Source organism: Musca vetustissima, unplaced genomic scaffold (assembly GCF_032173495.1).
Source record: "Musca vetustissima isolate MV318-11 ecotype Yass unplaced genomic scaffold, APGP_CSIRO_Mvet_v1 utg994, whole genome shotgun sequence".
NCBI lineage: Eukaryota > Metazoa > Arthropoda > Insecta > Diptera > Muscidae > Musca > Musca vetustissima.
In genome coordinates, this window is record NW_026875379.1 from 1 (window position 1) to 14125 (window position 14125).

General features: G+C 32.8%; 1 protein-coding gene across 1 annotated transcript in view; it reads right to left on the reverse strand.

Moving 5' to 3' along the window:
• Positions 1–5183: 5183 nt before the first annotated feature.
• Positions 5184–14125, reverse strand: part of LOC133337823 (uncharacterized) — a gene marked incomplete at its 3' end in the record, with an annotated part of 91609 nt that continues 82667 nt past the window's right edge. The window contains exon 9 of the mRNA XM_061546027.1: positions 5184–5864. Coding sequence (XP_061402011.1) covers positions 5184–5864 — 681 coding nt within the window. The remainder of the gene's footprint in view (positions 5865–14125) is intronic.

The window sequence follows — 14125 nt, forward strand, 5'->3', positions numbered from 1 at the left end:
ATATATAATGCATATAATATGTGCACAACATACCAAATCGGACATAGAATAAGGTATAGTGGGTTTTGTAAAATGTATACAGATGTAGATATAACCGCTCTATATTTTTGTCTGAGTTCATATTATTTGTGCGCCCAATAATAAGCCCAGATTTACTTATAGCTCCCATACATAATTTTGCTGAATTTCATATAAATGGAAAACCAAACCCAAATATGCCCGATTGAAATTAATTTTTGTATAGATTTCAGAATTGTATGTGTCGGACACCTTTGAACAGGCCAAGTAAACTCGAGTAAAAAAACAGATTTGTTAATTTTTGCCTTGGATTGCTTTAAATTTCAAATACTACGAATATTATATAACTTGCGAACAAGAACTACTGAATGGGCGATCAAACTATGACAAGTCAAAAAATCTGAAAAAAATATACAGGAACCTTATTTTAAGTTCGTTCATAGTTTTTTTATTTCTATGTTTTAAATATTAAGATAATAAATAATAATTTACAGACCCGTATACATTTTTAAACAAGCTTCTCTTAAAAATGTTTAGATCTCACAATTGATTGAGCTGGTTCTAAAAGGGTATGACTACGTCAGATTAACGACTATTATAATATTTCTCCTATCCATGTTACGAACTCTACACCTTGCCAATAATACCAGTTCCGGTATTGCGGACGAACAAAATAAATGTTTATTTTCCGTTTGTAGATGCCATGCACTAAATATAAATGTACGAAAGGATGCCAACAATTTAAATTGTATCCTTTATATTTGTCACTATTTCTTTCTTTTGGTATATTCCTCTTGTACTTATTTCCATAAACGAACAACGAACGAACGAACAAAATCGGGATAGGAAGAGAAACAAGTGTTGTGCAACTACAATCTCTGATAATGCGACATATGTATATATAAGTGTTTGCCTGTGTGTGTGTGTGCTTTTGTTTCATCTTGTAGAAAGTGTCGGTGTCATTTTCACAGCAGCCGTACAACCACCACCCTCCTTTTATTGCATTACGTATTTTAATCCGTTAAATTTAACTGTCATTTTAAAAATACAAAAAGCTTATTACCTCGCTCAGGAGAGATTTATTTATTTATTTAATGTTTGCCATTTTCTTGAGAAAATTTAATTTAAGATATGATTTTTCAAGAATTTGAACTTTATTACCAGATGATATAATATTTGCCATAAAGTGGATATTTCTGTGGAATGACTAGTGATTGAAATTAGGTGGAACATTTGTCAGATCTTTTAGGGTTGTACCTAAATTCATGCGTATGCGTACGAATTTATTCACCTCAAAAGTTAATTAAATGTATTTTAATGAATATTACACAAATACGCATTGCGTATAAAAATATAAAGTTTAAAATTTTCAACATTGACAATGCGTATTTTGGAGTTTTTGTTTTTTGAAAATAGAATTCTAGTCATTGAAAAGTTTGTTTTTCTATAAATGAAAACATTTTTCGATCAATTAAAAAAATGTTTTCATCCATTTTCGCCGCTTTCAATTGGCAAAGATGCAAATACGGACATCTTACAAACCCTAGAAAGGTGAGTATTTTTGTACGGAACGCAATAAATTAGGTACGACCCTTATACACAATATTATAAAATACCATCTGTCAATCGCTAGGACTAACATTGTTTTTTATAACTTGCTTGAACACGTCCTCTATAATTCGTAAAATTTTGCTACGAATTATCGTGATTTCACTGTACAATAATAATATCGATTGTAAATTGCAAAACAAAAAAACGAGAGCGGCGAGTCCAAATATATTGTCCTCAATTTACTTGAATGAAGATAAATATGAATTTTCAATTGAAGTTGGTGTTTTTCCATTTCCAATCTATCTTTAAACGTAATACTCGTTTTAATCCTTTTTTTCTTTTGGAATTTCCTACAAAGTGCATAAAATAAACGGGTTCTATTGGTATATCGTTTTCCTGTTGTTTTTCTATAGTTTTGGTTAGATTATTTTTCTACATACATATTTATTTTATTTGGTGCTCTCAAATGCGACATCAAACGATTTATATTTTTATTTGTGTCGAAGTTATTTCTTCTTTTGCTTTGGCATAAAACATTTTGTCAGTTGATATTTTCCATTGGAAACTCTTTGTATTAGCACTGGAGCGTAACATCAAAATAGAACAAGAGCGAGCGAAAGAGAGAAAGAACTGCAATAAACGATTTATGTTAAAACTATGCATCCAGTCCGCCTGCCACCCAGACAGACAAACAGACAAAGAGTGAAGCGGAGTGACATGCCAAAGAGGCGTAGACAATCACAATTCAAAGAACACGCAAAATTTCTGTAAAAAAACGAACGTAAATTTAAATTGGGAACACAAACAACAGCTAGTCGTGTCACTGTCAAATAGACTGTGAAAATCCTTGTTGTTTGTGAATGTGTGAGTGTGCGTGTTTGCAATCAGTGTTTGTTTATGCAAATAAAAAAATATATATTTTTAAAATATCAAAATATTTTTGCTTAATTTGAATTTACCCAAACAGTTTTTTATTCAAAAATCAATAATTCAATCGTTTCAAATTCTTGAAACGTTTTTATGGCCCCCCACATACTATACTACTGTACTGCTACTGCCGATGAACCCCCGTGTATGTGTGTTTTTGGATTCAAATTGATTTGATCTTATTTCGCCACAATTATATGATTTTATATTCCAAAATTTGTTTCTGACAACTTTGAAAATGACCGAAATTCATCATTTTCAAAATAAAATAGATTTGATTTTCGTACTGCATGAAATTCTCACACATACATTCTCAAACTAACAAAATTACTAATACTACTTAAAATGTGGTCATGCATGCCTTATGATGTGTGGGACCCTTTAGACCAACGTTCACCAAACAGGCGCCCGTGGGCGCTTTGGGAGAGTACCAATACAATCACAGTTCTGTGTTCGAACTCAACATTACTCTCGACATCAAACATGTCGTTTGCTTTGCAATGCTTTAACATATACGATCTGTGCCGAGAGAGCGAAAATTAGTCTCCCAACCGATCTATGCGTGTGTCCAACACAATCATAGCAGTTTGCATATGTATTGTTGGCTGCTTAGACCATAGTTGGGCAGACGTGCACACCAGCGTTGATGCGTTCTCTTAACATTTTTTATGCTAAAAAAATAAATATTTTTTAAACTTCCTGGGATGTTATTTATGTCTTGAAAATATTAAATTAAATAAATTCCGCAGAATAGTTCTTGTTTTTATTTTCCCTTAAATACTTTTTAAGAGAAAATTTGCCCACCATTGCTTTAGACGTACATTGCTGTCGTATGACCTACGACAAATCCAGTCGGTCAAGATATTCATTATTTTTTAACGTCGGTTGTGCGAAATTTTTATTTTTAAGGGTTACTACAAATAAGTGGAATAATGTTCTCAAGGGCAAACAAAATACACGTCTATGTTCTATTTTAATATTCAATCTTAATTCGTTTAGATATGTCCCTAAAATTTCGGACTGATCAAGAATATATATAATTTATAGGCCGTGAAAACATTATTTGAATGAATTACATACTGAAAAGTGAACGATATATACCCCCATACTATGGTGGCGGGAAGTGTCATTTTGTTTATCTAGGGAAGCTGTATTTTTTCATCCATCATAGATACAAACCGTCAAAATAATTTGTATTCATATACCAGCCGCTTGAGAACATCCAAACTCGATCTCGACAAGTAAAAAAGTGTCAGTCGGTGTAGCCGACAGATATCCTCAGTCTATGGTTTGCGGGGGTCTTCGATTTAATGTTGATCAAATCGGATATTCTATTTGCTTCAAATTAAATTTGCAAGTTTATAAAATATTGACCCTTTATGGTGGAGGTACCAGAAGGAGAGGTTTGGTTTTGTAGATTCCGTTCAGGAATTTTTGATGTTAAAGATGCACGGGTAGGCTGGTCGCATAGGTAGGCCGGTCGTGGAAAATGTCGATAAAATCGGAGAAATGCTCGAAGTTGACCGGCATGTTAGCAGTCGTAACATCGCCCAGGAGCTAAAAATCGACCATAACTGCTTTAAACCATTTACACCAAAAAAAGTATATAATGGATTTATTTTTCCCCAACCTATATTATGATGTTCAAGTTGGGATGAAAGGTTATTCCCTTCAAGAGTTATAGTGCGCGCCAGCCGGACAGACGGACGGACATTTGTAAATCAAATCTAAATTGTCCGAAACGGATTTGATTTTTATAGATACCCTCATTATTCAAAATATTACAATATTATAACAAAATTACTAAAGCTATCTATTGGAAATTGTTGACTAAAGGTAAAAACATTATTAACTATGCAAAAATCAAGTTCATTTTTCATTCATAAAAATCCAAATTAGACGTACGTCAGAAAGTGTCCGAACGCGATGTAGGGTATTGAAAAGCCATCCCCTACGACTTTCGTACAATTTAACTCATGAGAATATGTAAAAGGTTAAGTCCATGAAAAAAACGTGTAGTTAGATCAAAAAATTCCCCCATCAGCATTACAAATTGTGATTCCTAGAAATACTCCCTACGCAATCATAAACCACAGACATCTTTAAAAACTAAATTTTATTAAAAAAAATATTTTTAATTCAAAAGGAAGTATTTCGTTACCCCAAATGAATTTATTTGAAATGCTACAATGTGAGTGTGTCTGCCTGTCTGTGTATCCCTGCGGATAGTAAATAGGTTGGGAATTATGATTTATGCTCTGGAACAGTTGAAAATATTAACAAAACTATCACAGCGAAAAATATACAGACAACGACACGGCAAGCTGTGTAAGAAATGAAACAAAAAAATATTTCCAATTAAAATTTCGTAACTCAGCAAATATTCTCGCCAATGATATAAAGGCAACCAAAACGAGAAAGACGAAACCAACGCACATGGAACGGCCAACTGAATTATTAATAAATATATATGTATGTAGAAAGTGTACATCCATTGCGATAGTGTCTTCCCACTGAAATTCACAGCTGGAAAAGGTGTGAGGCGCAAAGTCCCACTGAAATTGGTCTACAGCTATTGACCAGAATGACGATAGTGGTCTTTGTGCGTGAGTGCTTTGTTGTCGATAACGGTTGTAATTGAAACAGCTCTTCAGATTTCTAGATTTCAGTTTTATTTCTCTACTTACCAAATAGATGATGGTCCATGGATATCGATGCTGATGCTGGATACTGGGAATGATGTTTGGTGGATTTCTTTAGGGTACCATGACGTTGGCTGGCACTTCCCGACTTATGCTGCATACTGTCCATGTGCTGCTGTTGCTGTTGATGTTTTTTCTCCTGTCGCTGTAATGTACTGCAGCTGTTTTTAGTGGAGCTTATCGATGTGGCGGTTGCGGCATCAGCGGTGGTTGTGTTGGTAGTGGTGCTGGTGACGGATGCAGCGGCTTCATTTAAGCTTGGCACATTGTGGCAGCCACTTTGAAAACTGTGTTGACTACCGGAAGCAGTCACCGATGTTATATGTGGTGGTGGTGGCACCGGATATCCGATATAGTCGACGACATACTGCGATAGTGGATCTCCACCGACTCCAATGCCACTACCACTACCACCACCGCCAGCACCAATACCGCCGACACCACAACTACTGAATGCAGACGGTGGTCTTTCGATGTAAATCTGTGTTGACGGATGTTGTTGTTGATGTTGCTGCTGGTGTTGTTGTTGTTGCTGCTGCTGTTGCATTGCGGCAGCAGCAGACATTTTCATGCGCCACAGCGTATCCTGATTACTGCCAATGCTGGCACAAATGCTACTCGAATTTGTGTAATTGTTTTCGGATGAGGGATAATGCAACGATGACCCTAAAATTAAAATCAAACGAGAATATTTAATTTAATTGGAAATTTTAAGTTATTTGTTTGTATTTCAAAATTATACTGGATTTTCGACAACATTTAGAATTCGAAATGTGCAATAACATCGAAATAGTTGAGAAAAACAAATCACATGTGCAAGGAACTTGTAATAAAAGACCACGAATAGTTCTTTTTCGTTATTTTGGAAACCTGTAAAAGTGTACGACACTGTGCTACAGAATATTATGTCTTTGTACATATGTTTGTAACATGCAAAATAAATCATTATTATCCATTTATGGATATACATAGAATCATGGTACAATCAGAATCAATGGTAGAATTGATGAAATTAACAAAAACTGTAGTTTAGTGTAAAGTCTTACAGTGTATTTTTTACGTATAAACATATTCAACATATTGCTTTGTTTATTTGATTTATTAATATCGCTAAAAATTAATGAAATGTCAAGTTCTTTTTCTCACAATATGGGGTTGCAAATATGATTATAATAATATTTTTCCCCAAAACTATGAAAGATTTTTCTCTGAATATTGTAATGCTGTTGAATTTTAACTACAACTGAAATTGAAAATATCTTATTTTTTTATATTTATTCAAGACACTACAAAAAAAATATATATATACAAATTGAGTTATTGTTTTGGAAGAACAGGGGCACACAAAAGAAAAATTTTAATCAGTAGGTTATGTTCTTATTGTGCCACGGGTTTATGTGCCCATATATTGTTTTTAACAGTTGAGGTTTTTATCTAGCTCCTATATGTATATTTCTCCGATTTTATGCACAAACACCCTAATATAATCTATAGTCGCTAATCGCATCTTGTTGAAATCGGTTTCTGAATCAAAGACCCTACGTTAGTTCGATTGTAACGAAATTTTGCACGACGAACATATATATATATATATATATATATATACACATATACATTCCTGATTCAAATTTCGATTTCACTTTTATTGCCAATATTTTGTATTTAACAATGTTTGCAGCAACAGATTTCATGAATTTTTTTTTTAGAAACATTACTCACATCGTATTTTGTATAACGTTTACATAAATTCACTAGTGCTGGTGTGTTTTGGGGATACCATTTGTATTTTGTTATTGCAAAACAGTCAGGCGTAATCCCATTTTGTCGTTGTGTTCATAAACACACAACTTTTCATTAGTGGGGAAAGTGTGGCATTGTTCACCAAGGGGTAACACAGGGAAGACTATAGTTTCGGATCTCGCAACTGATGTTTCGTTGGGTATATTCTCTCCAGAAGCTATTTATAGCTTCTTTACAAAAAACCTATTGTATCTAAAAGCTTGACTTTGTTCATCTGGGTTCATAATACACTCACCAAAGAATTTTCCATTCCCATTATTACAACGGTTAATGCGACTTTTTTCGTGAACCAATTTATAAGTATTATAAAGCAGTGAAATTGTCGAACTAGCAAACGTTGTTATCCCTTCTAAAATGTCCGTGGAATATTTTTTGTAATAATTGAATTCATGGAAATTTAGACATCAAGAGCCGGAATTGTCATTCAGGATTCACATTTAATTAGATTATTTACCAATATGTTTATACGACTTCCACATAACGGTATCACAATGCTAAGTAAGCATTTTATATCTTTCAACTTAACAGCCTTACCTAAAATTCAACTAGCTCGTTCGACGTTTTTCACCACAAAAGTTGAACACATGTATTTATATGAATGTTACCGAAATACGCCGAACGTACAAAATGTAAAGTTGAACAATTTCAACTTTGACAGAACGTATTTTTCTTTTGTTGAAAACAAAAACAAAACATTCTGGAAATTTGAAATTTTGAATAGAAACTAAAAATACGTGGATTAATTTAATAAATTCTCAATTTTGTTTTGCGGTTTGTATTATTTGTATTATTTATTTTGTATTCGACGTATTTGGGTAATACAGCCGTACAATTTAAATACATATATTATTATAGAAATATTTAAAAATATAATGTTTTTACAAAACTGATCGAAAAAAAGAAAAAAAAAAAACTAGAAAAATTACATTCGGAGTACATTCGGCATTTTAAAGTGGAGCACATTCGTGGGGCACATATACAGATTGTGCAATATTATTTCCTTAAAATGTTTTTGAGTTTGTCATTAAAACTAACCTTTAATATGGTTCGAAATTGCATATATAAGATCAAACGTGCTTGTATTGACGAAAATGCGATAGAGAACCCCTATTTCTGATGGTGTGTGCGACCTTGAGATGAAACGTGCTAGAAAATAAAGCCCTATAATTCAAACATTGTGTGGCGTATTAAAATCAAATAGAGCCTTTATAGGATCTGAATTTCAACCACACTGATAACGATGATAATTACCAGGCTATGACTATGGTGCCGAATGTGCCCCATCAAATGCCGAAGCTACCCCGGGTTGGGGCACATTCGGCGAATTTGACTTTTTTTACAAAACTGTAAATTTTTTTAACTAATACTATTTTTTTATATCCTTTTGGTACTATTTTTTATAATTAAGTGTCAGAGAACAATAATCAGCCATAAAGTTGTTATATATGTTGAATAAGTACTGAGATATAGAGCTCTAAAAAAGTGCCGAAGGTGCCCCAGTCTGCCCTATATATTATTGACCAGAATAAAAATTTATGTCGAAATTTATGTCGAATAGTGATCGCAGTATTTAAGATAGAGATTTGATTGGATATTTGGTAATGAAAATAGTATATATCGGGGGATGTTGGGCACAGATTTCAACTAAATTTTCTGTAATTTGGGTATATCGGTCTACTTTTTTAATATAGCCTCCGCAGTCCCGAACGACTACTGGTATAATCGGTCTACTTTTTTAATATAGCCTCCACATAGTGGTACCCGCAGTCCCGAACGACTACTGGTATAAAAGTTTGGCCCGATTGAACTATAGTTGATTATATCGGTAATTGGCATGTTGAGGCATTTGTAAAACGAATTGGTAACATAATGAGACTCCATGTTGCGAGGTTTTGTATTTATGCGTTCAAAGATATTGACAACCGATTAGACATATAACCACCATATAATGGCACCTGATTTCATTTACTCGTGGCGTAGCAACATTTTAAGTACTTTAAGGGACAACGTGTTCCTATGGAACTAAAATAATCTAGTCATAGATCTTAGAATCAAAATTCTGTGAATGGACACAAACGTATACATTCAATGATCGCCTGCACATTCAATTATATACTTCTCAATTACACTGTGCTACAACATGACAAACATTTTTTTTCAGGGGTTGTACTGTACCAATTCTGTTTAGTTGGAGTCTCTGGACCACGAAAATACATTTGGTTTTTTTTGGGTCACTTCGAAAATTAATTTTATAACGGTAAATTTAGAGAAAAACGTGGTTTCATGGAATTTCAATTAAAACTCGAACAACTTATTTACTTTTTAACAGACTTATATTATTCTCTTTTTCTTTCGAAGAGTATAATTTTATTATACTTATTATGTTCTCTAAAGGAAATATGGGTCTGTATCGTTTCCTGTTAGAAACCGTTATGTTTGCAACAGGCAAAAGGAAACGAGATAGACCCATAGTTCCTTTGAAGAATATGCACGAATCAATACAAAAATGTGTATAAGTCATCCATTTTTTAACCGATTTTTTTAATTTTTATTATTTTCGAAAGCTAACTTAATTTTCTTCCCCGTAATATAATAAAACTTATATAGCTTGATATCATAATTTCATCGTACAGTCCGAAGAAAAATAAATTTTGTCATTTTATGCGTATTTTTTCACATTTCTACCGCTGTAACTCAGCCAATACTCAACCGATTTACCAAATATATATCTTGTTTGAAAGCAAAAATTGTACTCTTCGAAAGAAAAAAAGAATAATATCAATCCGTTATAAAGTAAATAACTTATCCAAGTTTCAAATTGAAAATCCATGAAACCACGTTTTTCTCTATATTTACCGTTATAAAATTAATTTTGAGTGACCCAGAAAAACCAAAAGTATTTTCCTGGTCCAGGGACTCCAATAAAACAGATTTGGTACGTTAGAACCCCTGAAAAATTTTCGTGTCGCACAGTGTTACGTTTGTGTATTCTCACATAAAATAATTTCAATTCTATTTTTTTTGAAATTTTTCAATATTTGACAAATGAAGGCTTAAATGAATTATACGCTACCAATTTTTACCAAAATATCTAAAAAAAATAATAATCAAAATAGCTCGATAAAAAAATCGTGGAAATGTAAATAAGCTTCAAACATTTTTTGCAAATTTTTCGCAGTTTTCGACTTTTTCTCACTTTTTCAACCTTCCCTGGAGCTCCAATGAATTTTTAAACTAAATCGATATTTAAATAAAAATAATTGTCACAAAATCCTAGTAGTATTACGTCTGCATGTAGTATATGTGCTGTTGTTTTATTTGCACTATCGTTACTTTTACTACGGACGTTGCTGTTGTCATCGTTCTTGGTGTTGTTTATATTATTCATGGAGTAATCCTTTTCACTGTTATGCATTTTGACGTTGAATTTTAATTCCTAGAAATATACGAGTTTCCACTTATTGTCAGTTGGTCGTTATAGTTTGAAGTGTCTTTCAACGGAAGAGAACATCTGTACGGCGTATCCCGTATGCGATAGCATCGTTATGATTTTTCGCTTTAAACTCACACCGATATTCTTTATTGTCCACATTTTGTACTGCAGTTCCATTAACATACAACAAAATACACCACACATATATACACACAAATATATTCGTACTCATACCAAATTACAAATCCACGTTTATCAAACAGAACTGCGTTCTATGACATAAATTTGTATGTTTGTAGCTGTAGATATACGGATGTGTATATATTTACGTTGTGAATTGTTGTTTCTATTTAATTTAATAATACATAGAAATTTATCTTTGTCATAGTTCTGTAGTTGTCTAAACTACGACAACAACAACAACAATGTTATCCTCTGATGCCCACATACAAACGGATGTAGGAGAATACCTATTTTACATTCATAGCAAACCGCAGCATTTGTGCATATACGAGGATCTTCTACTGTACTTTGTCAGAATTGAATATCATAGTTAATAATTTGTTAGAATTTGTCGAGATAGAAAAGTTCCGCCAAGTCAAATAATAATATTGTAATTTGAAAACATCCACTACAATATTTTCTATGTTCTGATACATCATATTAATTGAGTTTGGAAATCCCTTCTCAAAAAAAATCATTTATAAGTGCGATTTTCGATTATTGCTCTTATAGAAATATCATATCCGAGTCCAATATACTTTTAGTATCGGGTCACCTAGATTAGATTTATTTTATGTTGCTCCACAGTTTTAAAATCCTCTGGTTCCTTCGAAAGTAATACAAATGTATGTGTTCTTTAAGGGAATTGTTTTTTTTTCATAAATTTCCATACCTACGTCGTTAAGTAGATTTCTGTCAGTCAGTTACTGTAATAATATCACATCATACATGATTCATACCAAATATGCATATATCATTCTGCTCATATGAAATTAGTTAGTCACATGTATGTTTATACCCACTGGAGCAAGTAACTAGTTAGAAACTCATGAAAGCACTAGCAAATTGATTTCGATTATATTATATATGTTCCCTCTACTAAACATCACAATTGCTATGAAGAAATCAGAAATATGTTGATTGAGTTTGACGCGTCAATGTATATGTTCGACACATAGATTGCTCCTTTCCATATCGCATTTTAAAACATTAATTGACCACTCAATTTGGGTTCAATGGGAAAATTTTTCTGCACATCAGTCATGAGTCATATTCACCAGGTTTGGTTTTATAGAAACTTTCCAATGATATCATTGAGCAGCACTGTGTCGAACGCTTGAAGAGTTCTAATTACCGGTCTCCATCAGAGTTTACTTCTATTGCAATAGACATCAGAAAATTGCCTCATCGAAATATGGGTTATATTTCCTAAGTTCCTTGGTACAAAATCCGTTTCCGTGTGGGTGGTGCACACAAAGGAAGTTACAGTTTTGAACGCTTGTATGAAGTCTGCACATTAGATCTGGCCTGATAATGATTCAATGCTCCGTATTATAAAGTCGCATTAACCTTAATCTGACATTCCATTTTTTGGAGGTGAAGAAAATTATAATATGGGTCCTTGTTTTGTCATAGCCCCCATACAAATGTTGCACCTCATTTTCGGCACTTTAAAGGTTTTAGCAGTATATTCCCATTAAGGGAACTGTAAATTGGAATTATGGATTCTTGAAGGATGAAAAAGTATTTTGTGCAAAAAATTGTTTCTCCATGTTGGTAATTTGGCATTTCAGTTTCTTCGAGGAAAAAACACATGTTTGCCGAAAATGATCTACGTAATGCCAAGTTTTGACATTTAGCCATTTGCAATATTAAAAATATCCAATACAGGTCATTTGCATCGAATTAACAGTAATTTGGCATTTCGAATTCCTCGTGAATAAAATATACTTCTTTCCACAATGTTTTTAAGACCAATTTTCAAACCAGAGTGCATATAATTTGACAAATCTTTTTAAGAAATTTTTAATTCACAGCACATGGTGTAGGGTTTCAAATGTTTGATCTAACTTTAAGAATCGACTGTAACTTTATATTTGATTCTCATTGATAGGTTTCCCTACAAAAAGTCATGAATTGGGTAAGTATATTGCTCATATTCTCAATTTTTGGTGTTATGCGGCACTTTTCAGTTTTTATACAATACATAATAATTTGGTATTGGGATATATCAGTCCAAGTTTTGGAATAGCATATAAAAGTTCCGCCCCATTATAAATATGTTGATGGCCCGAAAGGCGTAAGTGACTGTAATTAGGCATTCATAGAGGATAAAAAACTTTTTTTTCGCAAAACATTTTCAATTTAGGCCCCAAAATAGTATGGGGGTATACTAAGCAGGGTGCGCAAAAATTGGATCGCGAATGAATGAAAATACATTCTTTTCGTTTTGTGCTCATTTTACGAATGAATTTATGGCGATAAATTCTTTACCAAACGAGCATTCGCCAAAGAATGTTCGCACACACATAGCAAACGAATGAGAGCACACAATAACGATTGTTCGTTTCGTTTGGTGGTTGAAATCAGTGCTGCCAGTTAAATTTCATGAAAAATCGTCAATTTTTCAGAAAAAAATCGGCATAATCGGCATTTGTATTTTTAAAAAACGGCAAAAAAATCGGCAGCATATCGTTGTGTGTGTATAAATAAATTCATATTTTTTTGGTTTATAACAAATCAATGTTGTTTATTACATTAAAAAAGATAACAAACTCAATTCTGTATAAAAAAATAACATATCATTTCATTTTTCTATAAAAAATGTAGATTTTTCTCAAATATAGTAATTATTATGTACACTAGTGAGATCTTTCAGATTTACGTATAACACAGGTATTAAGGTCATAAAAATAACTTACAAACTAGTACATATTTTTATTACACATTTTTAGTAATTCATTATCAATTTTGATATTAAAACAATTTGAATTATGAGCTTCTAATTTTAGTTTTGTTAAGGTTTACCTGACTAAAAATTCGTTCACATTTGCTGTGGAGTGTAAGAACCATAATTCTTTTATTTTTTAGACAAAACTGGAAAAGCTAAATTGGAGTCCCCACGTTTATTTCTGAAAAATTTTTCCAAAAACTTTTTAAAATATATTCTGCATTTTCAAAAATTTCTTCAAAATTCAGAAAGTTTAACTCCCTAAACTCGGAGCCTAAAGATTCTCCTTATTCGATGTAAAATGTAAACTAGACAGAGTACAATGCTGACAAAAAATGCATATATCTAAGCCATTGAAAACGGCTGCGGCGAGTCGCCGATAGTTATAATGATTTAAAGCTGCCAATTTTATATGTTTGTATGGTAACGCCGTATTAAATTAAAAAGTTAGACAAGTTTTTTCGATTGTTGAAATATCGGCAATTCTGAGGCAAAAATCGGAAAATCGGCATTTTCCATTTTTAGAGTGAAAAATCGTCAAAATGCCGATAAATCGGCAAATATGGCAGCCCTGGTTGAAATTCTTTCTGACATTCTCTCACGACTGAAAACAAACATTCCCGAATTCTCACGAATGCTCCAAACAGCAACAACAATAACAACAAACGTTCGTGAACATGTGTTTTGCTATACCACACACTTTCTGTTACACACACACATTCATTCGTTGTGTGTGTGTGT